The sequence below is a fragment of the Ixodes scapularis genome, unplaced genomic scaffold (assembly GCF_016920785.2).
Source record: "Ixodes scapularis isolate PalLabHiFi unplaced genomic scaffold, ASM1692078v2 PGA_scaffold10__122_contigs__length_95168666, whole genome shotgun sequence".
In the NCBI taxonomy this organism is placed as follows: domain Eukaryota; kingdom Metazoa; phylum Arthropoda; class Arachnida; order Ixodida; family Ixodidae; genus Ixodes; species Ixodes scapularis.
The window spans coordinates 59,079,119-59,097,308 of record NW_024609836.1 but is presented as its reverse complement, the minus strand read 5'-3'; the positions used below and the strand labels follow the sequence as shown (position 1 = coordinate 59,097,308).

The following is an 18,190-nucleotide window of genomic DNA, read 5'->3' as shown; positions in this document are numbered from 1 at the left end:
GCACCTCGTTCAGTGATATATTATTCATAAAACACTGGAAAATAACGACAAAAGTAACGTCGTTACTTTCATCGTTACTTCAGAAAAAAGTAATAGAACTACAGTTACAAGTTACATTTTTAAAAAGTAACTCGTTACAGTTACAAGTTACAAAAAAAGTAACAAAGTTACAGTAACGCGTTACTAGTAACGCGTTACTACCCAAGACTGCTTATAATGCTTTTGCAGCAATTTGATTAAAATTTTAGGTTCTGTCAAACCAATTGTTGATCCCGATACCGTCCACTTCAGTGACGTCTGTCACTTCAGCCTTACCTTTGTCCACCACGTGATTGACCATGTTCTGGAACTCGGGAGGAATGTCCACTCTTGTCCACTGCTCGCTGTCCAGCAGTAAGCTGAAGCAAGAACACAAATCCAATTTGCAATTAGCTTTAGTATTGCACTGCACGGTCGACTATGCATGCATGATCACTCTGAAAGAAAATTTCGACAAATATAGCCAGACTGCCGATCAGCAGAAAACTGAATAAAACTGGTGACGGAAAAGAGCAAGCAGGTTTTAAATACAACTGGGGAGTGGTGAGTGAGTGCACTTTCTTTAAAATTCAGTCTCCTTGCAAAAATCTTAGAAAAACTTGTATAGATGGTTTGTCCAGTGCTTAGGAAGAACACAAAGTCAACTACCGTCGTTTCAAAACCGACGGCCTTCATCGCAAAAGAGCCGACATTTCTGCACAGAATATTATGAGCATCAATGTAGCTTCTTAGGATGCCGAAAAAGTAAAGCCGCCTTTTGAGTATTTACTGGATTCACCAATAAATTGAGTTAATCCGATTAAAGCTACCACAGGTGATAATAGACAATGTTTTCTGTAAATTAAGATAATAATCAAAGGAAGTACAGCTATGACAGGAGTGTAACTATAATAAATTTGATTAGAGATGTAGGTGCCACCATACTTGACTTGGCCACCAAACTCCACGTTCTCAGTTGCTGAACACGTCGGCAAAGAAATTGGCTAACACTACAAGCCCCAAGAGAGGAGACAGAAAAGATGACGTGTAACGAACGTCTAATTTAAGTTATTATACGGTCCGAGCGGGTATTTGCGGAATACGCCCTCCTTCTAATGACCCAGGATTATGTGGATCATTACATGTTAGCAGACACCGTCAGTGAGACAGATCACAACCGTAGTTACCCGATTCAAATGCGCCCCCGATTCTGATGCACACTCGGTTTTTATGCCCACAAATAATAAATCTAACATGCCCACGATTTCAGTTTCATGTCCAATCCTAACGTCCAAGCAGTTTTTAGGTATATTTTTCGCAAAGATGGGTGTGCTTTAGAATCAAATGAATACGGTAGATGATAGCATAAACAGTCAGCAAGGAAAGCCGATAACAAGAAAGTGAGAAGCGAGGCAGTCGCCAATCCTTCCAGTGGTCTGTATGCGTCAAGTATCGAGCAGCATTCCCAGGACGGTACTGGTAGCGTAAGGCACCGCGCCTGTTGCTGTTCACCACCCCCATTCAACGAATAATAGAGCAATAAATAATGAGGCAATAAAAAAAGATGACGAGAACATACCTCAGCTTCATCTTTCGCTCTTCGTGGAACCTGCTCACGAACCTGTCGGCCTGAAAGAGGGGTCGGAAAGAGGCCATGAACGTTTGTCCACGTTGCAAACGAAATGAGATGACGATCTGCGTTGTGTGTGGTACATGCTCTCCGACTACAGTCACATTGAATGCATCGCTACGTCTCGTTTTACTTAGAGGGATGAATTAAAATTTGGATTCCGCAACATAAGGCCGCAGAAGCGTTGAACGAAATGCTACGAACTCCAAAACATCACTCGTACACCGATATCTCCAACGAAAGGCCGTATATTTGGTGAGGTGCGATCGAGCGAGGAATGTGACATCACGATTCTCCTGCAACAGCTGAGAACGTGGGTAAGCGGCATCGGTTCGGTTCACCTGCTCGAGGTGAGGAAGTGAAGAGGAGAGGGAGTGAGAATCTCAACGCCACACGTCTCGTCGGCCCCGTCAGCCGTGTTCAATCCCGCATTTATTTTCCTAAAATACGGCCATTCTTTGGAGATGTCGCCGTATGAGTGACGTTTTTGGGTGTCCCGCCTATCGCTCCAGCCTTGGTTTGTGAGCCACAAATTTCGGTTCGGCATCTCTTTAAAGCATGAGTGCAGCAGAAGCTCAAAGAGTGAGCTCTGGGCTTTCGGCGTGCCTGCCGAGCACACGTGCTCGTGCAGTGCAAATACCGTCCGGGGCAACACGCTCGTGCTTGTAGCTTGGGCTTCGCTTGCACGTGAGGCGAGACAAACTATGTAGTCACCACAGTGTGGAATGTGACTCGGCACTAATCTGTTTCTCATAAGGAATTTAGTATTCAGAGTACAAGGACAGATAGTCCTTGTACTCTGAATACTATTTTTTTTGAGTCAACGGTACCGTGATACTTTAAAAACGCGGGGAACTCAAAATACTGCCAGCAATATTCGGAGACAATGGCACCTCGAGCTTAAAAGGAAGGTGCTGTCCGACAAGAAATTGCGACTCCAGCCTATGCGGAAGGCAGCGACAAGCCCGACATGCCATTCTGGACACAAGATCCAAATTATTCCAGTCAGAGCCGTTTATACAGAGAGAGTTTGGTGGATGGGTGGAGCTTGTGACATGTTAGATATGGCTAGAACGAGCCCACCTCGCGATAACACAAGAGGAAGATTTGTTTTCGTTTCGCCACTCCACTCTGAACGAGCCCGCTTAAATTCGCGGTTGCAAATGGCGTCACGAAAACATTTCTCGTTCATCGGTATTCTGTTAGACCTGTAATTGACCGCTGCATTCAAAAGCCACTCACTTTTTTTTATCGATCTCCAATAACAAAACTTACAAATAAGGTTTTTTTCGTTTGTTTCTAAATAAAAACACGCTTTCTGAAGCTAAAAAGTCGAGCAGTTTAGAGCACAGGTTCGCAGTTCCTTCATAGCAAGCACTTTCCACGTTGAATGTGAATGTGAAAACATGCAAGCCGCTCGTCCGCTCCCTTTTTCGTCTGCTGCATACTTTTTGTCGCCGGTCAGCGCGCGTGCTCCCCTGGGCACACTGACCCTGGACGCTCCGTGTTAATGGCGCGCTGATGGACACGCAGCGCCATGGGGTGAGTGGTTGTGGAAACTGACGAGCGCAGCGGCCAATGGAACCGAAGGCGAAATCCATCAGCTTTACTTCGCTCCTTTTGGATTGGGGAAACTAGGTGCCGTTTTCGCGCTTCAAACTGATGACATCAACTCGCTCCATCGGACAGTTAATACTTTCGCATTAATATTTGACGTGTGGTCTTCCTAGGTGATACTGAAGAGGACTGCATTGTTTTTTCAAGAACAAAAATGAAGCAGAGTTGCCCTTTAAGCCTTTTATGGCTGCTTACAACCGTTGCACAGACGGTCGCAAGCAGTCACAAGAGGCTTAAAAACTGTTTTTTTAGCCTCTTCAGTCGTAAGCAGTCTCAAATGTGCAAGCCAGCCTTTAGCCCCGTTGAGTGCGCTTCTCATCGAGCACCTGTGCACTGCGGGGAAGCAATCGCCGCAGAGCTCGCAGGCTCCGCTTATGTTGCTTCCCCGCAGTGCATAGGAGCTCGATGAGAAGCGCACTCAGCAGGGCTAACCCGCCGCGATTATGCAGAAGTATACTACATGTTGGGCAGCAAAGTCTTGTGTAAGCGAATATGCTAGCGGCCAAGACGCGTAAGGATAGCCTTCCCCGCCTCGATCGGACGATGCGATCGGAACCCAACTAGCTGGACTTCGACCCCCAATGCCGGCACGTGGGCGGCGTGGGAATGAGAAAGGAAGACACGAGAAACAGGAGCAAGGGGAAGCGCGAACGAGACTAAGAGACATATTTGACTATGACACGACCGAAAACAGACGCGAATATAGCAACCCTTGTATCAAATTATTTCTCAAAGTTTTCATTAAATCGTTTTGGTCTACAAAACCTTTCATTCCGTTTTAACACTTCACAACCTGCGTTCATCATTAGTGCGCGTTCGCGCCCATGGAGCGAACCAATGTAATCAGCTTTGAAGCCGCGCCAAGCGGTGCCTTAACTCCTCTGCCCCAATACAGCGAAGTGAAGCGCGATCAGATGGAGACTCCCTTTGGCTGGTGCGCGTCATCAAGGAACGAGGCTCCCACTGGCTCTCGCGCTGCATAGTTCCAAAAAATGCCACCAGAGAAGCCCTCTCCATGGCGGAGCAGTGCACGCAGCGGCCCGGCCGCCCGCCGGTAAGAGAAAGCAGTTGGCCGCACAGCCCGCTCGGGCAAACTCCGAAGAGGCTGCACGGCCGAGCTCAGCGCGGCGTGGCCACTTCACAAGAGAGCGCGCTCGGCTATCGGCCGCAACCTCCGCAGCAGCAGCGAAACATGGCCGTCCCACGCCAGTATTCCGCAGACGAACGAAGGGAGCGGAAGAACGACATTCATGCTTTCACATTCACAACTCATAAAAAGTGCTTAAATGTCCTCACTTTTTTGTTTGTTTTTTTACAACACTGCTGTTATGGGCTAGCTTTCCCAAAATTGTGTCCGGTACCAGACACATGTCGACACCCATGGTCGACACAACACTCTAGTTGCAGCCGTCGCTCATAGATGGCGGCAACATTTCTTCGGAGGAAGAAGAGCGGGAACAGAACGAGCAGCGATGTGTGCAGCAGCGCGGATGGTTTTGCAACCGCTGCGAGGCCGCTATCGCCTAGAGTTCCACTGCGTCGAGTGCTTCACATTCCCTTGTGAAAAAAGAGCAGATCGCTCGCCTGGAAAGCCACCGCCGTGAACAGAAGCTATAGCTCTGTTGCTCTTCCTTCTTCACCAGAGTGGAAGGGCTGTTTTATTTTATTTTGTCAAACTTAAATTTGAAGGAAAAATATTTACGCAGAGTAAGTAGATTTAGAAATTTCCTCGACTAGGATAGCCGCAACAAATTTGTCATTTACATGCCATAGTTTGCAAATCTAGTTATTTTAACCGAGCTTAGAAGTGGACAAGTGGAAGCTTGGGAATGACCTTCACGACTTCAGCGAGTTTTCGTTTAAGCAGGGTGCAGCAGTGAAAGGCTTGGAAAAACTATTTCATATTTGAATAGAAAATATTCGGGCTCAAACCACTATTCGCTTTGAACTAGGAATCCACTATTAGCACATGCTTGCCATTCTATGTCAAAAGCATGCACACAAGCCGCTATTACTAAAGGACCCAGATAAAACAAAGTAAACTAGGGCTGTGTGAATATAGTGGATTAAATAAAACAGTGCTGCACCCTTCATAGCCCTTGCAGAGTTAGGGAGACCTCCCACCAGAATACCGACTCCCTTTGCACTGCTGAAGTTAGGAACAACGCTGTGCCTTTCAATCTGAAGCGGTATTTGTACAGCCCCAATGATTAACACGTCTGCACTATAAGCAGCTGCACAGCGGGTCTTCAGCATTTTATGTTTGCCCCTCGAAGACAACAAACAGTAGCAGAATTAGGATACGTGAATGGACCAGTGAAATGCCAGGATGCAAGCATACAGACCTGGGTACGCAATGCAAGCAGGAGGACCGTGCTCTTGTGCTTGCAGGTTTCGTTGCACTGCGCCGTAAATGAGTCCACAGCCTTGCACAGTGTCACAAAGCTCGATGAGCTCAGCTTGTCTAGGAAGCCGTCCTGAAACGGTCGAGAAAGGAACGCTAGACTGGGGTTACATTCCCATGGGCTAACCTTTGGCTATGGTTATAGCACCGCTGCTAACCCGGCATCACAGTGGCAAAAAAACAAAGAGCGACCTATACTCAAGCAAGTATGGTAAGCTATGCCCAAGAGTAACGTTACCACAGCCACATAGCGTTGCAGGATGAGCATCGCCAGATGTCGCCAGCTTTTGTGAGTGTGCCAAACGTAAAGCACAGGAGAGACACTAAATTTTAACGTTGATGTGCAACGATTTTAATGTTGAAACAATTTGCATCTTCTACTTTCGACATTGTTTACCTTGTTACAAGGGACATCTCCTTCCTTCAAAAGTTGCGATTCTGCCGCGTAATCGCGAGGCAAAAATTAAAATATTTCCTGATCTGCTACCGCGAGTGGTAGCCATGAAGATTACGCAACACGATGTCAAAGGGGGACTTGTAAAAAATATACCAAGTTGTGCAACTGCCTGCTCGATAAGGCCCGCTTCAGACAGGGCAATTTCGCCCAGCAACTTGACGTCGCAACTCCAGCAATACGGGCCGCCCGCGTTCACACGCAGCAACCGAATTGCAACGACTTGCCATCATCATCGTGAAATTTGATTTTTCTTACACTATTTAGACGCACAGCTACACGCTAAAAACGTGTTTTTATATCTTTGAATGGTGTTGAGAATACTAACTCATCTTTCTGAAAAAGTTTATTCCAAAAACGATCCATTTCAAACCAGAACCAAGTTTATAGCTGTCATCATCACCACCACAGGGGTGTCACGTGAAAATATCGCGTCCCTGATTGGCTGCAGCCGTTTTAAACGTCTTCGAATTGCTCCGAGTTGCTCGCTCGTTCGAGCCGGACCCGATCTCAGCAATTCGCGTCGATCTAGGGAAAGCTAGGGAACAACCCGCCAGCAACCTCAAAATTGCTGGAAAAGTTGCCCTGTCTGAAGTGGGCCTAAAAGATAATTTTTCTATGAATCTTGCCGTTCCAGCATAAATATAAATGCATCAAAAACCTGGTATCATTAACAAAACTTTTATTATTCGGAGTTTCAGTGGTGCCATCTACCCGAGGTCAACAAAACCGTCGGCTCTATCTATTACCGCGAAGAGCCGCCAGAAGCCGGACGGTCGCTCTGGACGGCCGGACCCAAACCTGCACGTTGGCACTTCCCTCCTTTCGCCATGCCGATCGCGCGGCGTAAGCATGTGGTCACCTGACCGCGAGCGAGCGCTATACCCATTTTCACCTTAAGAAAAAAAAGCAAGTTTTGCGCATTGTTCATACGCGGTGCGAAATAGTTCTTACGAGATTTGGTTGTTCGAGGAAAAAAGCGATACTTTTGGTGTATGGAGCGTGTACGCCCTGATAAGATAACATATATCTTATCTAAAATTCACCTACGTACGTCTTAATTATCAACATAAAGGGGGAAATTAGTAATGCTCCACGTGGCGCCGGACTTTTTTTACTACGGTTCTTGAGGTGAAAACGGGTATAGAGAGAGGGAGGTTAACCGGAACCTAGCGCGTCCCCCTTTCACGTCACGGCCTACGTGACTCGGAAGACGGTGAAGGAGCCGAGAGGGGCCAAAAAACCTCAATCTCTGTCATTTTTTAAAATAAATTAGGACATGCAGGCAAAAGCGGTTTTTTGTTCTTTACTTCAGACAGGTCGAGGCACCAATTCTTACAATCATTTAAGCAAAGTAGTGAAATTGTTGCGCAGCTCCTTAAATTGTTGGGTGTCAGCACATCGAGAAGTGTCGTGCAATGCCAACAAATTAGTGATTAGAATGCAAAAAACATTTTTTTTAATATTCTGAAATATAGCTCTCAGGTCAGGTTCTAAGTCGCAGAGGATAACTGTTCATAATAAAACCATTGGCCATATAATCTGTTACAATATAAGTAACAGCCTTCGTTTTCGGGTCTCATATTTTTCAAAAATCGAGGGGGGGTAAAAATTGGGCACTTTAATTCAAAATGGTATTCGGGGAGAAATTTTTTTTTTTTTTTTATATTAATTATTACAAAATTCAGGTTTTTCACGTTACATTGAGAAATATGCGAGTATAATTAACCATAGATTGGTTTGAATACAGATATTTTTGTTTAAGTAGTGTACACAAGATAGCATTGAAATGTGGTAAGAGCTCACATGGGCTTTTAAATTTTTCATGAATCCTCGTTGCTTACATAAGATTCTGCATGCACAGCATCTCTGTCGCCGTCGTAGACCTGTCCAGTTTTCGGACATAGTATCAGAACTGAGAGAACGTTTTCTCAGCATTACAGCTCACGAATACATTTGTAACACATAGTTTCTCACCCTTCATTTTTCTCTTTATTTTTGCGCTGGTCTGGCACAAAAATTTAGATAGATTTATGTCATTTTAGTTCACCGAATCCCAAAAGAATCTAGGATTGTTTCCGAGGTCTGGTGCTAGTAGGGCACGTGTCCCTACCAACTCTTTGTTTCCTAGAAAATATTTTCGAAGCAGAGTAGTAATTCGAAAAATGCTAAAATTGAATTTCCAAAGTTTGAAGAAAAATCGGGTTTAACCCGATTTTCAGAAGATGCGTCCAGGGTGTAAATATCGGGAAATGTCGTGTTTTACCTGAAAATGAAGGTCCCTAAATATAAAAATGGGGAAAGAGTGCAGTGATTTGTGAGAGAAGCTAGTCCTGCTCTTCTAAGCCTGCAGCAGACTATAGGTGGCGCAAGCCACCGCCCAATTAAGAAGGTTCAGCCATATGTGGCCACCCATTCACGGCACCAACCTTTGTTTCAGAGGGAATGAGCCTGGAGCACCGTTCGTGGGCGTAGTCGCAGATTGCGAACAACATGCTCGAGAGAGAAGCCACGATTTCGTCGTGGGTCGCCGTATCCATCATCACCTCGACCTGGCTGGGAAGAGCAAACAGGCAAGGTCATGTCAAGGTCAGACAAGACTCCCAAACTGAACGTCAGGCAAAGAATGTAAAATGTAGGGCAAGAAAAAAAAAAGAGTTGGAGGTCATGTCAAGGTCAAGAACGGAAAGCAAGCGCGGATCAACGCCAGGGGTCAGGTCGTACGCAAGCTGATAAAAACCAGCAAGGTAAGGGTTTAAAATTAGAAATCACACAAAGGTTGGTTCAAGATTGCGTCGAGCTCAGACGGGACAATAGCTCAATGTCGGAGAGGTCAAAGGAAGTAAAACGTAGTGGAAGGAAACTTGTAGATCATATAAAAGACAAAAGAAACAAGCAACTGAAAATCAAAGCCAGTGGTTAGACCATACGTCAGCCGATATAAATGAACAACGTTAGAAAGTGAGATTAGAATTTTAAAAAAAAAGGTTGGTTCGAGGTCATCTGAAGGTAAAAAGGGTAAGGCACAATTAAAAATTGGCTCCCAAATTGTACAAAGATGAATGGCAACTAATTCTACAAATAAAGAAAGATCCAAGGTGATCCAAAGGTTGACGGAAAGAGGCAGGTTCATGGGTGAAAGAAGGGTAGACAAGGAAAGGGAAGATCAGAAGTTAAAAAAACAAACAAAAACAACAAAGATAAATGTAAAGGTTTAAGGTTAGGGAGAGGAGACAATGCCACCTGGGGCAAGAAAGATTTGCACATCAAAGTCTGAAGGCCTACCTTTGGTACTGCTGGCTACTCTCGTCCGAGTGAGAGATGCCTGCCGCAAGGTCAACTGTCTGCTTCATCAACTGCTGCACAGCCTTGTTTTGTTGTTTTTTTAGCACCGGAAAGGAAAAATTACGTTGCTGGTTACTTCAACTGCTTCATGGTCATAAGTAAATACCACATAAAAAAAAATCACACAGCTTGCATAGTTTGGCCATGTGCATTAGACAGTGAGCAAGGGGCGCACGTGACCGCGGCTACGGTGGAGGAAGTGAAAGTGTGTAGGCGAGCTGTTCTGTAAAGGCACGGAGAGCACGCGAGAACGGAACCTGGGTGGCGGCAGTGGGGAGGCAAAGGGGCTTGTCGTCGCAGTGCGACCACGTGGGTATTTCACAAAGGCGGATGCCGGAGGGGTAGGGGGGGGGGGGGGGGGGGGGAGGGGGGGGGAGCCCTGTTGCAGTTGGCGTGTTATGTGTGAGAAACAATGGGTAGAGGTGAAGCAGTGTCTCTTCTGTAGAGTCGGGTTTTGCGTTCGTGCGTGAGCATTTTTTTTGCCGGGAAGGGACACTAACAGCTAACGCCGTAAAACAAACGCTGTTCTCACACAAATTTTTCAACTGGGAAATGACCTAATCGTAGATTTTAAAGTTACTTCAGACATAAAAGAAAAAAAAAAAGCCTCATAGCAAGTACTAGGGCGTCGGCACAATGTAACAAGAAGCAAAAAACTAGTGACGTTCTGTCTCAATCTGTCTATTTGAAAAAGTGCATAAATTTGTTTTTACTGACCCTCCCGTTCTTCCAAGGTCTACGAGTCAAAAAAGTATGCCTTCAGTTCTTTCTTCATTTTCGAGCAAATCTCGTTTGACACAAAACATAAACATCTGGTTATGGCAAACCACTTCTTTTACGAATAATACATGTGCCTTAGACTTTACTTTGCCTCGAAGTTGACATATACAGACAATGCTAATATACTAAATTATGAAATACGTTTCAACTAGTGCCAAGCAAGTTTCCAAAAAGAGCTGTACAACTGAAATAAAAGAAACCCTCACCAGTATCCTCCTGAGCAGCAGGGCCACATTCTTGAATACTTCATTGAGGAGAGCGATCCACTTAACGAAGTCAAGCTGCTTCACTTGCTCAAACAAACTGGTGAGAAAAAAAAAATTATATGAAATTTCCTAGCCCTGCCAAGAGCAAGCGCAAGATCAGCCATAAATGTGCACCTGTTTCCATTGCCTTCTAGATCCAGCTCGTCATTCCTCGAAACAAATTCGATGACAGTCTGCAAAAAAACGGGGACAAAGTTACACTCATTAGGAAACAACCTCGACTTTCCTCGCCATTGCGGGCACTGTCCTTTCCCCGATGATTAGAGGACACCTAACCTCGCTTTTCCGGAAACGACGAAGTATACCTTCACTTTCTCTGAAACTATGCAGTGGTGGAAGCGTCATTTGACCTTTTGTAGCAGGTTCTGTAGCGGGCAAAACATTTGTTTGGAGCAGCCACTGACGTTTTTGAAGCAGATGCCAACATCTGTTAGCACATCGCTCGAGAATTAAAAAGAGATTCTATCGCTCAATGAGTTTGTCTTGTCGGGGGTCGGCAACCTTTTCGCTGCAGCAGGCCAAATCGCCGCAAAACGAAGACGGAACGGGCCAGATGAAAAACCCGCAGGGGTGGGGTCAGCTTCCGAACATTATTGATATGACGCACACTGAACTACTATGCCCTGTGCTGCACACTGTATCCTGCGGGATCTTGGGACCCAGGTTTCGCTTGCATCATTTTCAAGCTAGGTCATGCAATTCTCATTCCAACATCCAAAGACCCAGACAAACTAAAGACCGTCTGTCCAATTTCTCCTGGTAATGATATAGCCTACATGATTTATGCCAACATTCTGACCAGTCGCTTCGACAGAAATTGTTGGAATTGACAATGGTACAAAACCGTGCTTTTGAACAGTTTGTGCAGGATTTGATGACCTCAATTAATGCTTTTCAATGCATCACTTTGGTGCACAACAACTGCGGATAGGTGATACATGTACAGTGAACGTGCATAGAAAACTAACTTCCTGGTGTGCTGCTTCAGAATGAATGCATCCAATGACACAAGGCTTGCAAACCAACCATATTTGCCTTTAGCCCTTGAGAGTATATGTGTGTGTGCGTGTGTGTGTTTGTGGCTTTCTGGTAGCATGCCAGGGGCCGTATCACATGGCCTCGCGAGACGGATTTGGCCCACGGGCTGCCGGTTGCCAACCCCCGTTTTAAAGGATTGAGGGTTCCTCTCTGATACTGGAGCATAGAGTAATTTCTCGTTATAACGCAGTCAATGGGACGGCAAAAAAATTCAAGTATGGAACACTGCAAAACACTCTGACCATATATTTAATCAAACAAACATTGGTTATGAACATCTCACGGCAGCTTTATCGAGTACGGTAAAGTAATAATTAAGTAGAGTTCGCCGATAATCTCATCCGGGCATCAGTTTTCTAACTGTTCCAGGCCTTGCAAGAACCCTGTCACCGCCGCTGCACTCCACTTTGTTTCGAAGCAGCCATAGCATGTTTCACGTATCCGCAGTCGGCGACATTTGCCAGGGTGCCTCTCTGACATTGCTTGGTGTTTACCCTGGCCGCACCCAAGGTTTACGATCGCAGCATCTGTGGCAGAAGCAACAATGGGAATGTCCGCATCGACAAGTGCGAACGAGTCAAAGGTGTCCTCAGTGGCTTTGCCAACATGTTTTCACGTGCACAAAAAAGTGGACGAGCTTTCATCTTCGGGTAACGGGCGCACTTTCTCCTGCATGAGAAACGTCTCGAACCCGTCCAATATATGTCTTGCTTGCTCTGCAAAATGGTGGACAGTTTTGAACAGCCAATGCCAGAATGTTGAATTCTTTGGCCATTTCGGACTTTGGTCGGCCACTTTTTAAACCTCGCAGATTTAAGCGACTTTTGGTAAGCAACCCCAATCTCCCATATCATGCACATGTGCATGTAATACGCCGCAAGTGCGCCCATGCAGGCGCGCGCGTCGGGGGTTTTCGAAAGGATGATCTCTGAGCTCCATCGCTCCCTTAACTCGATTCTGACAAGAGTCAGTCAGCGTCGGCCGCGGGAGCCGTGAGTAGTGTTGGAACGTTGACGCTGCTCCCTGCCAGTGTCCCCGCGTCGGCATCGGAAGCAGCGCTCTGCCAACTCTACGCTTACTGCCCTTCGTCACCCGTTTACTGCGTTTTCCCAGGTTGCTGTTTGCCTCGGTGGAGGAGGGGGAGAGAATGCAAGGCTCTCTGTGTAGACTTGCTTGCTTTCGGCACCTTGACCTTTGTAATAAGCACGGTCGGCCGCCTACACACTTAAAATAGTCCGATTAAATATGCGAGCATTTCGGTCAGGACCACTTAAACTTAGATAAAAGGGATAATTAGAAAAAAAAAAGAAAAACAATTTCGTTATAACGAGGGATTACTGTATCACTTATAACCTTTTGTGATAGAACAGATAGGATGCAAAACGAGCACAGAACCTTCTTTTTAGAAATGATGCTCTGGTCAGAGTAGGTTCTATTTATAATGGGTACTAAAAGGAATTGTTGAAAAGTGAATCAGCGTTACGCTTCAGTTGGGATAAAGCCTCTCTCCCCTCCCTCTTTTACACCTGGTAGCTTATTCAGCCTATAAATATACTTTCCCTAAAATGCCTGCAAAAACCAGCATATTCACTGACATGCCTACCAACGAAAATGCTTCCCCCAAGTTTCGTGAACCTACCAAACTCAAGACTAATATATTATATACTGCAAAAAGAACCACCCACAAATATTAGGAAATATTACTTGTGCTTGGGAATGATACTTCTTTAGCGGCGTTGGAACCAGACTGAAATCAAAGTTTGCAGTTCTTCCTATCAACAGCTGCACAGGAACTACTTTGACTACCGTATTTGGCCAAATATAGACCCGCGCTTCCTCTTTTTTCCATCTATCTCGGCAGAGCTTTTTTAGATGAAAGATTGAACCTACAATCAAGACCGAAGAAGGTAGACCTGTACAGTAATTTTCGAGCCTGTCGTGCTAACCCATGCCAACCGCTGCTCCTAGCACCCCGGTGCAAAGCGGTGAAGCTTGACGCGCGTGCGCTGGTAAGAGGCGGTACGGAGGCACGCGGCAGACATGATAATCCAGTGATCTCATCAGGAGCGCAAGACCCTGGTTCTGCGTTATCACAGTAGCCGCCATCCTACTATTTTTCAATGTTTTCCCGCGACTTTTAGCTCCTGGCATCGCTGATACTGTCTGGAAATTTAGACAATGTTAGCTATTAACTCGCCAGCGCACCAACCGACCAGCACGGTCGACGAGCAATCTCTCTATACTTCATCTGATCTGGATTCAAAGTGCAGCTGATGCTACGAGCCAATGGGAGCAACCAAACAGCGTCGAATTGCGACACCACGGCATTCGTCCAACTTCCTGTACGAGTTCTTTCGTCGGCTAAACCAGTCAAGTGAGGCGAACGTCCAGCGACTTCCGCTTTTAGCACGAGTGTTCGTGGTTCTGTGCGTTCGAGCCTTCGACTGTGCTCTGACGTAAGACGAAACAAACTGTACAGTGAGTCGAGACGCTGTAAGGTACATACTTGTACCATTTTCCTTTCCTCCTACTTTTTTGAATATTAGGCTCAACCAATAATAAAATACTTTTATTTTTTGCTTAGCCTAAGCCTATCTCTTAGCAAGTGTGGCACAATTCTTAGCAAAAATGGCACTTTGGCGCAAGAGGTAGCAGACTTTTTTTCGAGGCACAACTGGCGCAGCACTTCCACCACCGACTATAGCATACCCTTTCCTTCATGTTAATTACGCAATATGCTCCTTCCTGAAAATGGCGGGATGCTTTCTCTTTCGTGACAATTACGGGATATCTCTCGTTCTGTGAGGATTTATGTTTTATTCATACACATTACTTTGCATGCCCTTAAGATAAGGCATTGAAGAGGGGAGTGGGTGAGAGGAAAATTAAATAATAATTGAAATATCGACAGGAACATGTAAAGAGAAATACCTTCCCTTTCCTGACAATTACGGGACATCTCCCTTTTCGGGGCAAAGCAAAGCGCCAGTTCGTCTGCTTCCTTTGCAGGGGTTGTGGTGACGTAAGAACGCCAAACTCTGATTGAAGGATAGTTGGTAGACTTCAATGCTAGCTGCGGTCTACCCATTATCCTTCAATCAGAGCCAGTCAAAGCTCGGCATTCTGTTGTCATCACAACCCCCGCAAAAGAAGCAGACAAACTTGCGCTCCGCATTACAGGATACCCAAATGCAAAGAATGCGATGCACCACCTGCTTCACCGTGGCCTTGACGGCGGTGCACGCTTCCTCCTTGTAGAGGTCGACAAAGGACTGCTTCCCGAGCCGCAGCATGCCAAAGACAACCGCAACTAGGTGCTCCTGAAACGAAAAAGGCCGCATTTTGATGTCCCTTAGACATCCCTGTTTGTGCCTACACATAATACTTTTTCACCAACTGTACACACTAAGTTGTTCTTACAGACACCCCCACACTGACCTTGCAAGCTCCATGCCCAATTTTTACACAAAAAAAAATCTTTCCACAAGTCAATGTTGAAAACCAGAAATCTCAGTTGGGGTCAACGGAAGCGGAGTTGGACACCCACCTCGTTTGCGACCTGGACGTCATCCGCCAGCGGCCTGTTCAGGTCTGCCGTGGCGTACTTGAGGAAGTCCGTCTGCATCATCTTGTCGATGACCTTCTCGATCTCGATGAGCTGGCAGTCCAGATGCCTGGGCAGAAACATGTCGATTTGAGGGCCAGTCGACACCGCACGGTATCTGTGCTGTCAATGGCGTAGCTGCCATCTTGTGGTTTTTGAGTGAATTAAATGCCAGCGGAGTAGTTATAGGCATTTAAATGCAACGAGCATGTCATCCTTTTTTCTCTGCCAAACCGGCATGGCAACTGCGGGGGAAAATACGAGCTGTTGATCATTTTACACGTGCCAATGTTGGAACTGAATTGCCAATGCAATTAAGTTTGCATTCAGAGAGATGCCAGAGTGCAAAAAGATCTGTAGGGGCACTGTGTTCTCAGGCAGAAAACTGCATGACCGGCATGAAACAGTGCTTGAACAAAAAATGATTTTTTTTCTTCGTGGGCAATGTTACTGTGATCAAAATCACACCCTGGTTTTTTTAAAACTGTTTACCCGGCCTGAAGTGCTGCGATTCAGGGTCATCACCCGTTTTTACTCTCGAAGCTAACCGAGACGGAAAGCATGTTTTCATTGAGCAACTGCGCCTCTTACACCAGTCACTGGAAGGTTCAAATTGCTCTCACGTTCCATCACATCCAGCACCCGTTGCACTGTTGAATGGTTATGAAAATATGGCAGGCTGGTTCAAAGCAAGATACTCTGAGAAAACTTAGCATTGAATTTTTTTCCCCTGGAAATCTACCGTATTTACACGATTGTAAATCGACTCGATTGTAAGTCGACCCCCCCACATCGCACATCAGCAAGAAAAAAAAAAAAAATTTTGTTTCCAGACGCGCATTTTATTGCAAACACGTGAGAACGGCAAAGTATGTTTCGAAAGCCGAGCCTCCAACACGCGATTGATGCCTTCTGACGTGCTTTGGCTGCGCATGCACATGCGAGGTGCATGAGATGGCCAGGCGTTATCGGGACTAGGAAGTTCACGCTGGAGGCGGGACAACTGAAGCTGCTCACTGTCGTTCTCACTCCATCCGCGACTAGACTACAACTCGTCCGCACTGGGGATGTTAGTCCAGTCGTCATCACTGCTACGTTCTCCAAGCATGTCGTCGGCGTCGTCCAATGAAATTTCGCACTTCGCAAATGACAGGATCAACCGCATCTTCCGCGCTTGCTCGGCGATCGCATTGGACGTCACGGGTAGGGACCGATTGCGCACGTTTGCGGCGTACCGTTGCAAGCGTGACCTCCAACTCCGGAAGGCATCCCCACCTATCCAGACTTTGGCCTGCAGAAGCTTCTTCGATTGCCGTCACACTTTAAGATTCCGCGCCACCGCAGACTCCACTGGAGCATCACATCACTCCCACGGGTTGAACTTGCGTCCAACAGCGCAGCTGTTGGTTGCTTCTGAGTGAAGAATGGCCATAAACGAGCACCGAAAACCGAAACTGCCAGGATCACGCGTTTCAATACAAATGAACATTGTTAGCGCACCAGCATATCGTACTCTATCAAACGATGTGCGACCGTGAATCGTGCGAAAAACTGCGAAGATAAGTCGCGGCGCCGCGGGGTGAGCGAGCCAAGCGAGCCGTGACCCCCGGGAGTCGGGCGCTCCGTGCTCTGTTCACCGCCGTGCATTCGGGTTATTTTGCGAATCGCTACTAATAATACTCGTTCGCGCAAATAAAAAAATAATTAATTTGTAAAACGAGCGCACAAAACAGTATAATGCTCGGGGTACAGCCGGGTGAACTCGTAACAAGCCGAGGTGTCGATGGTATCGCGATTGTTTCGTTTTTGCCGGCGGTGGAATGCTTTTGTTCGATTATAAGTCGACCCCCCCACTTCAGATTTTCAAAAATTGAAAAAAGGGTCGACCTACATTCGTGTAAATACGGTAGCTTCAGTTTACAGTAGAAATAAAAAGGGATTGGCCTTGATAATTTGTTAACCTAAAGTAGGTAGGTCAATTTAACCTACATCAATTGGGTACCAGAACAATAGTGCTTCAGTTTTGCTTTAGTCAAAATATACAAGATAAAGGTTGTATTATTTGTTAAATAAGTAATTAATATAAGAACAGAGCTTTCGCCGTTTCATAGCAGAGTGCGAACAGTTCCTGTGCATCTTCATTACCCTTTCTGCGGGTCCTGAAAGTTTAATAAACGATGACGACGATGATGCTGCTGCTGCTGCTGATGATGTTGATGTTGTTGCTGATGATGATGATAACAATGATGGTGTTGTTGATGATGCTGATGATGATGTTGTCATCGTTGATGTTCCAAAACAACGTGAAACGGTTATAGCCGCGTCCCACTAGAGCGACAGACAGCAACAAACGACAGCGACACACGACAACGAGCGACAGATGACATCGACACACAGCCTGTTTGTCGGAGTCCGCCGTCCCACCTGGGCGGACACGACGCAGAACACGGGGGCAAGGACACTTGTTTCCTAGTGGGATTGGAGTTGTCAACAAAACACTTCAAAATACACAGACAAACAGAGTCTGGCGACGCGGTTTTCGTGTTTTGCTCTTTTGCACGGTGAAAGTGGAGCAGATTACTTTATTTCTTGATTAAAGCTTCTGCTTCTCTTCATTTGCTAATGGCAACTTTCGGCAAACAGTCGCGACACTCGACACCAAACTTTTTCCGAACTAGAATACCCGAATCGTTCCTTTTTTTGGCCTTTCGAGGCATTATAGGTGAGCGCCACGGAATTTCACGCTGATTTTGAGGATATTTATAACTTCATATTCCAATGATCGAGGGCAGGCGTTTTTTGGTAGACAATACGGCATCCCGATTATCACAAAACGTGATGACAAGTCTCTCGTCTGCCGGAATGGCTTGCCGCGGAACGTCGTGTCCTACTTCGTGGTCAGCGGTCTTACTTTGGTCAGTCCTCGCACATGGGTGTATCCATCCTGATGCAGGGGCATAGACTTCGGTGTCTTGGAGCACCACCTCGCGCACCAAGTTTTTGCGAGCAAAACCAGTCACAGCAAATTCGCTTT

The 18,190-nt window shown here is 46.1% G+C and overlaps 1 protein-coding gene across 1 annotated transcript in view; it reads right to left on the bottom strand.

Moving 5' to 3' along the window:
* LOC8036185 (vacuolar protein sorting-associated protein 54) overlaps positions 1-18,190 on the bottom strand; it is a 41,906-nt gene that overhangs the window by 8,128 nt on the left and 15,588 nt on the right. The window contains exons 9-17 of the mRNA XM_029975329.3: positions 15,100-15,226; positions 14,765-14,872; positions 10,629-10,687; positions 10,455-10,551; positions 9,409-9,491; positions 8,553-8,679; positions 5,611-5,742; positions 1,598-1,647; positions 316-398 (exon numbers count right to left, since the gene is read on the bottom strand). Of these exons, the coding sequence (XP_029831189.2) occupies positions 316-398; positions 1,598-1,647; positions 5,611-5,742; positions 8,553-8,679; positions 9,409-9,491; positions 10,455-10,551; positions 10,629-10,687; positions 14,765-14,872; positions 15,100-15,226 (866 nt within the window). The remainder of the gene's footprint in view (positions 1-315; positions 399-1,597; positions 1,648-5,610; positions 5,743-8,552; positions 8,680-9,408; positions 9,492-10,454; positions 10,552-10,628; positions 10,688-14,764; positions 14,873-15,099; positions 15,227-18,190) is intronic.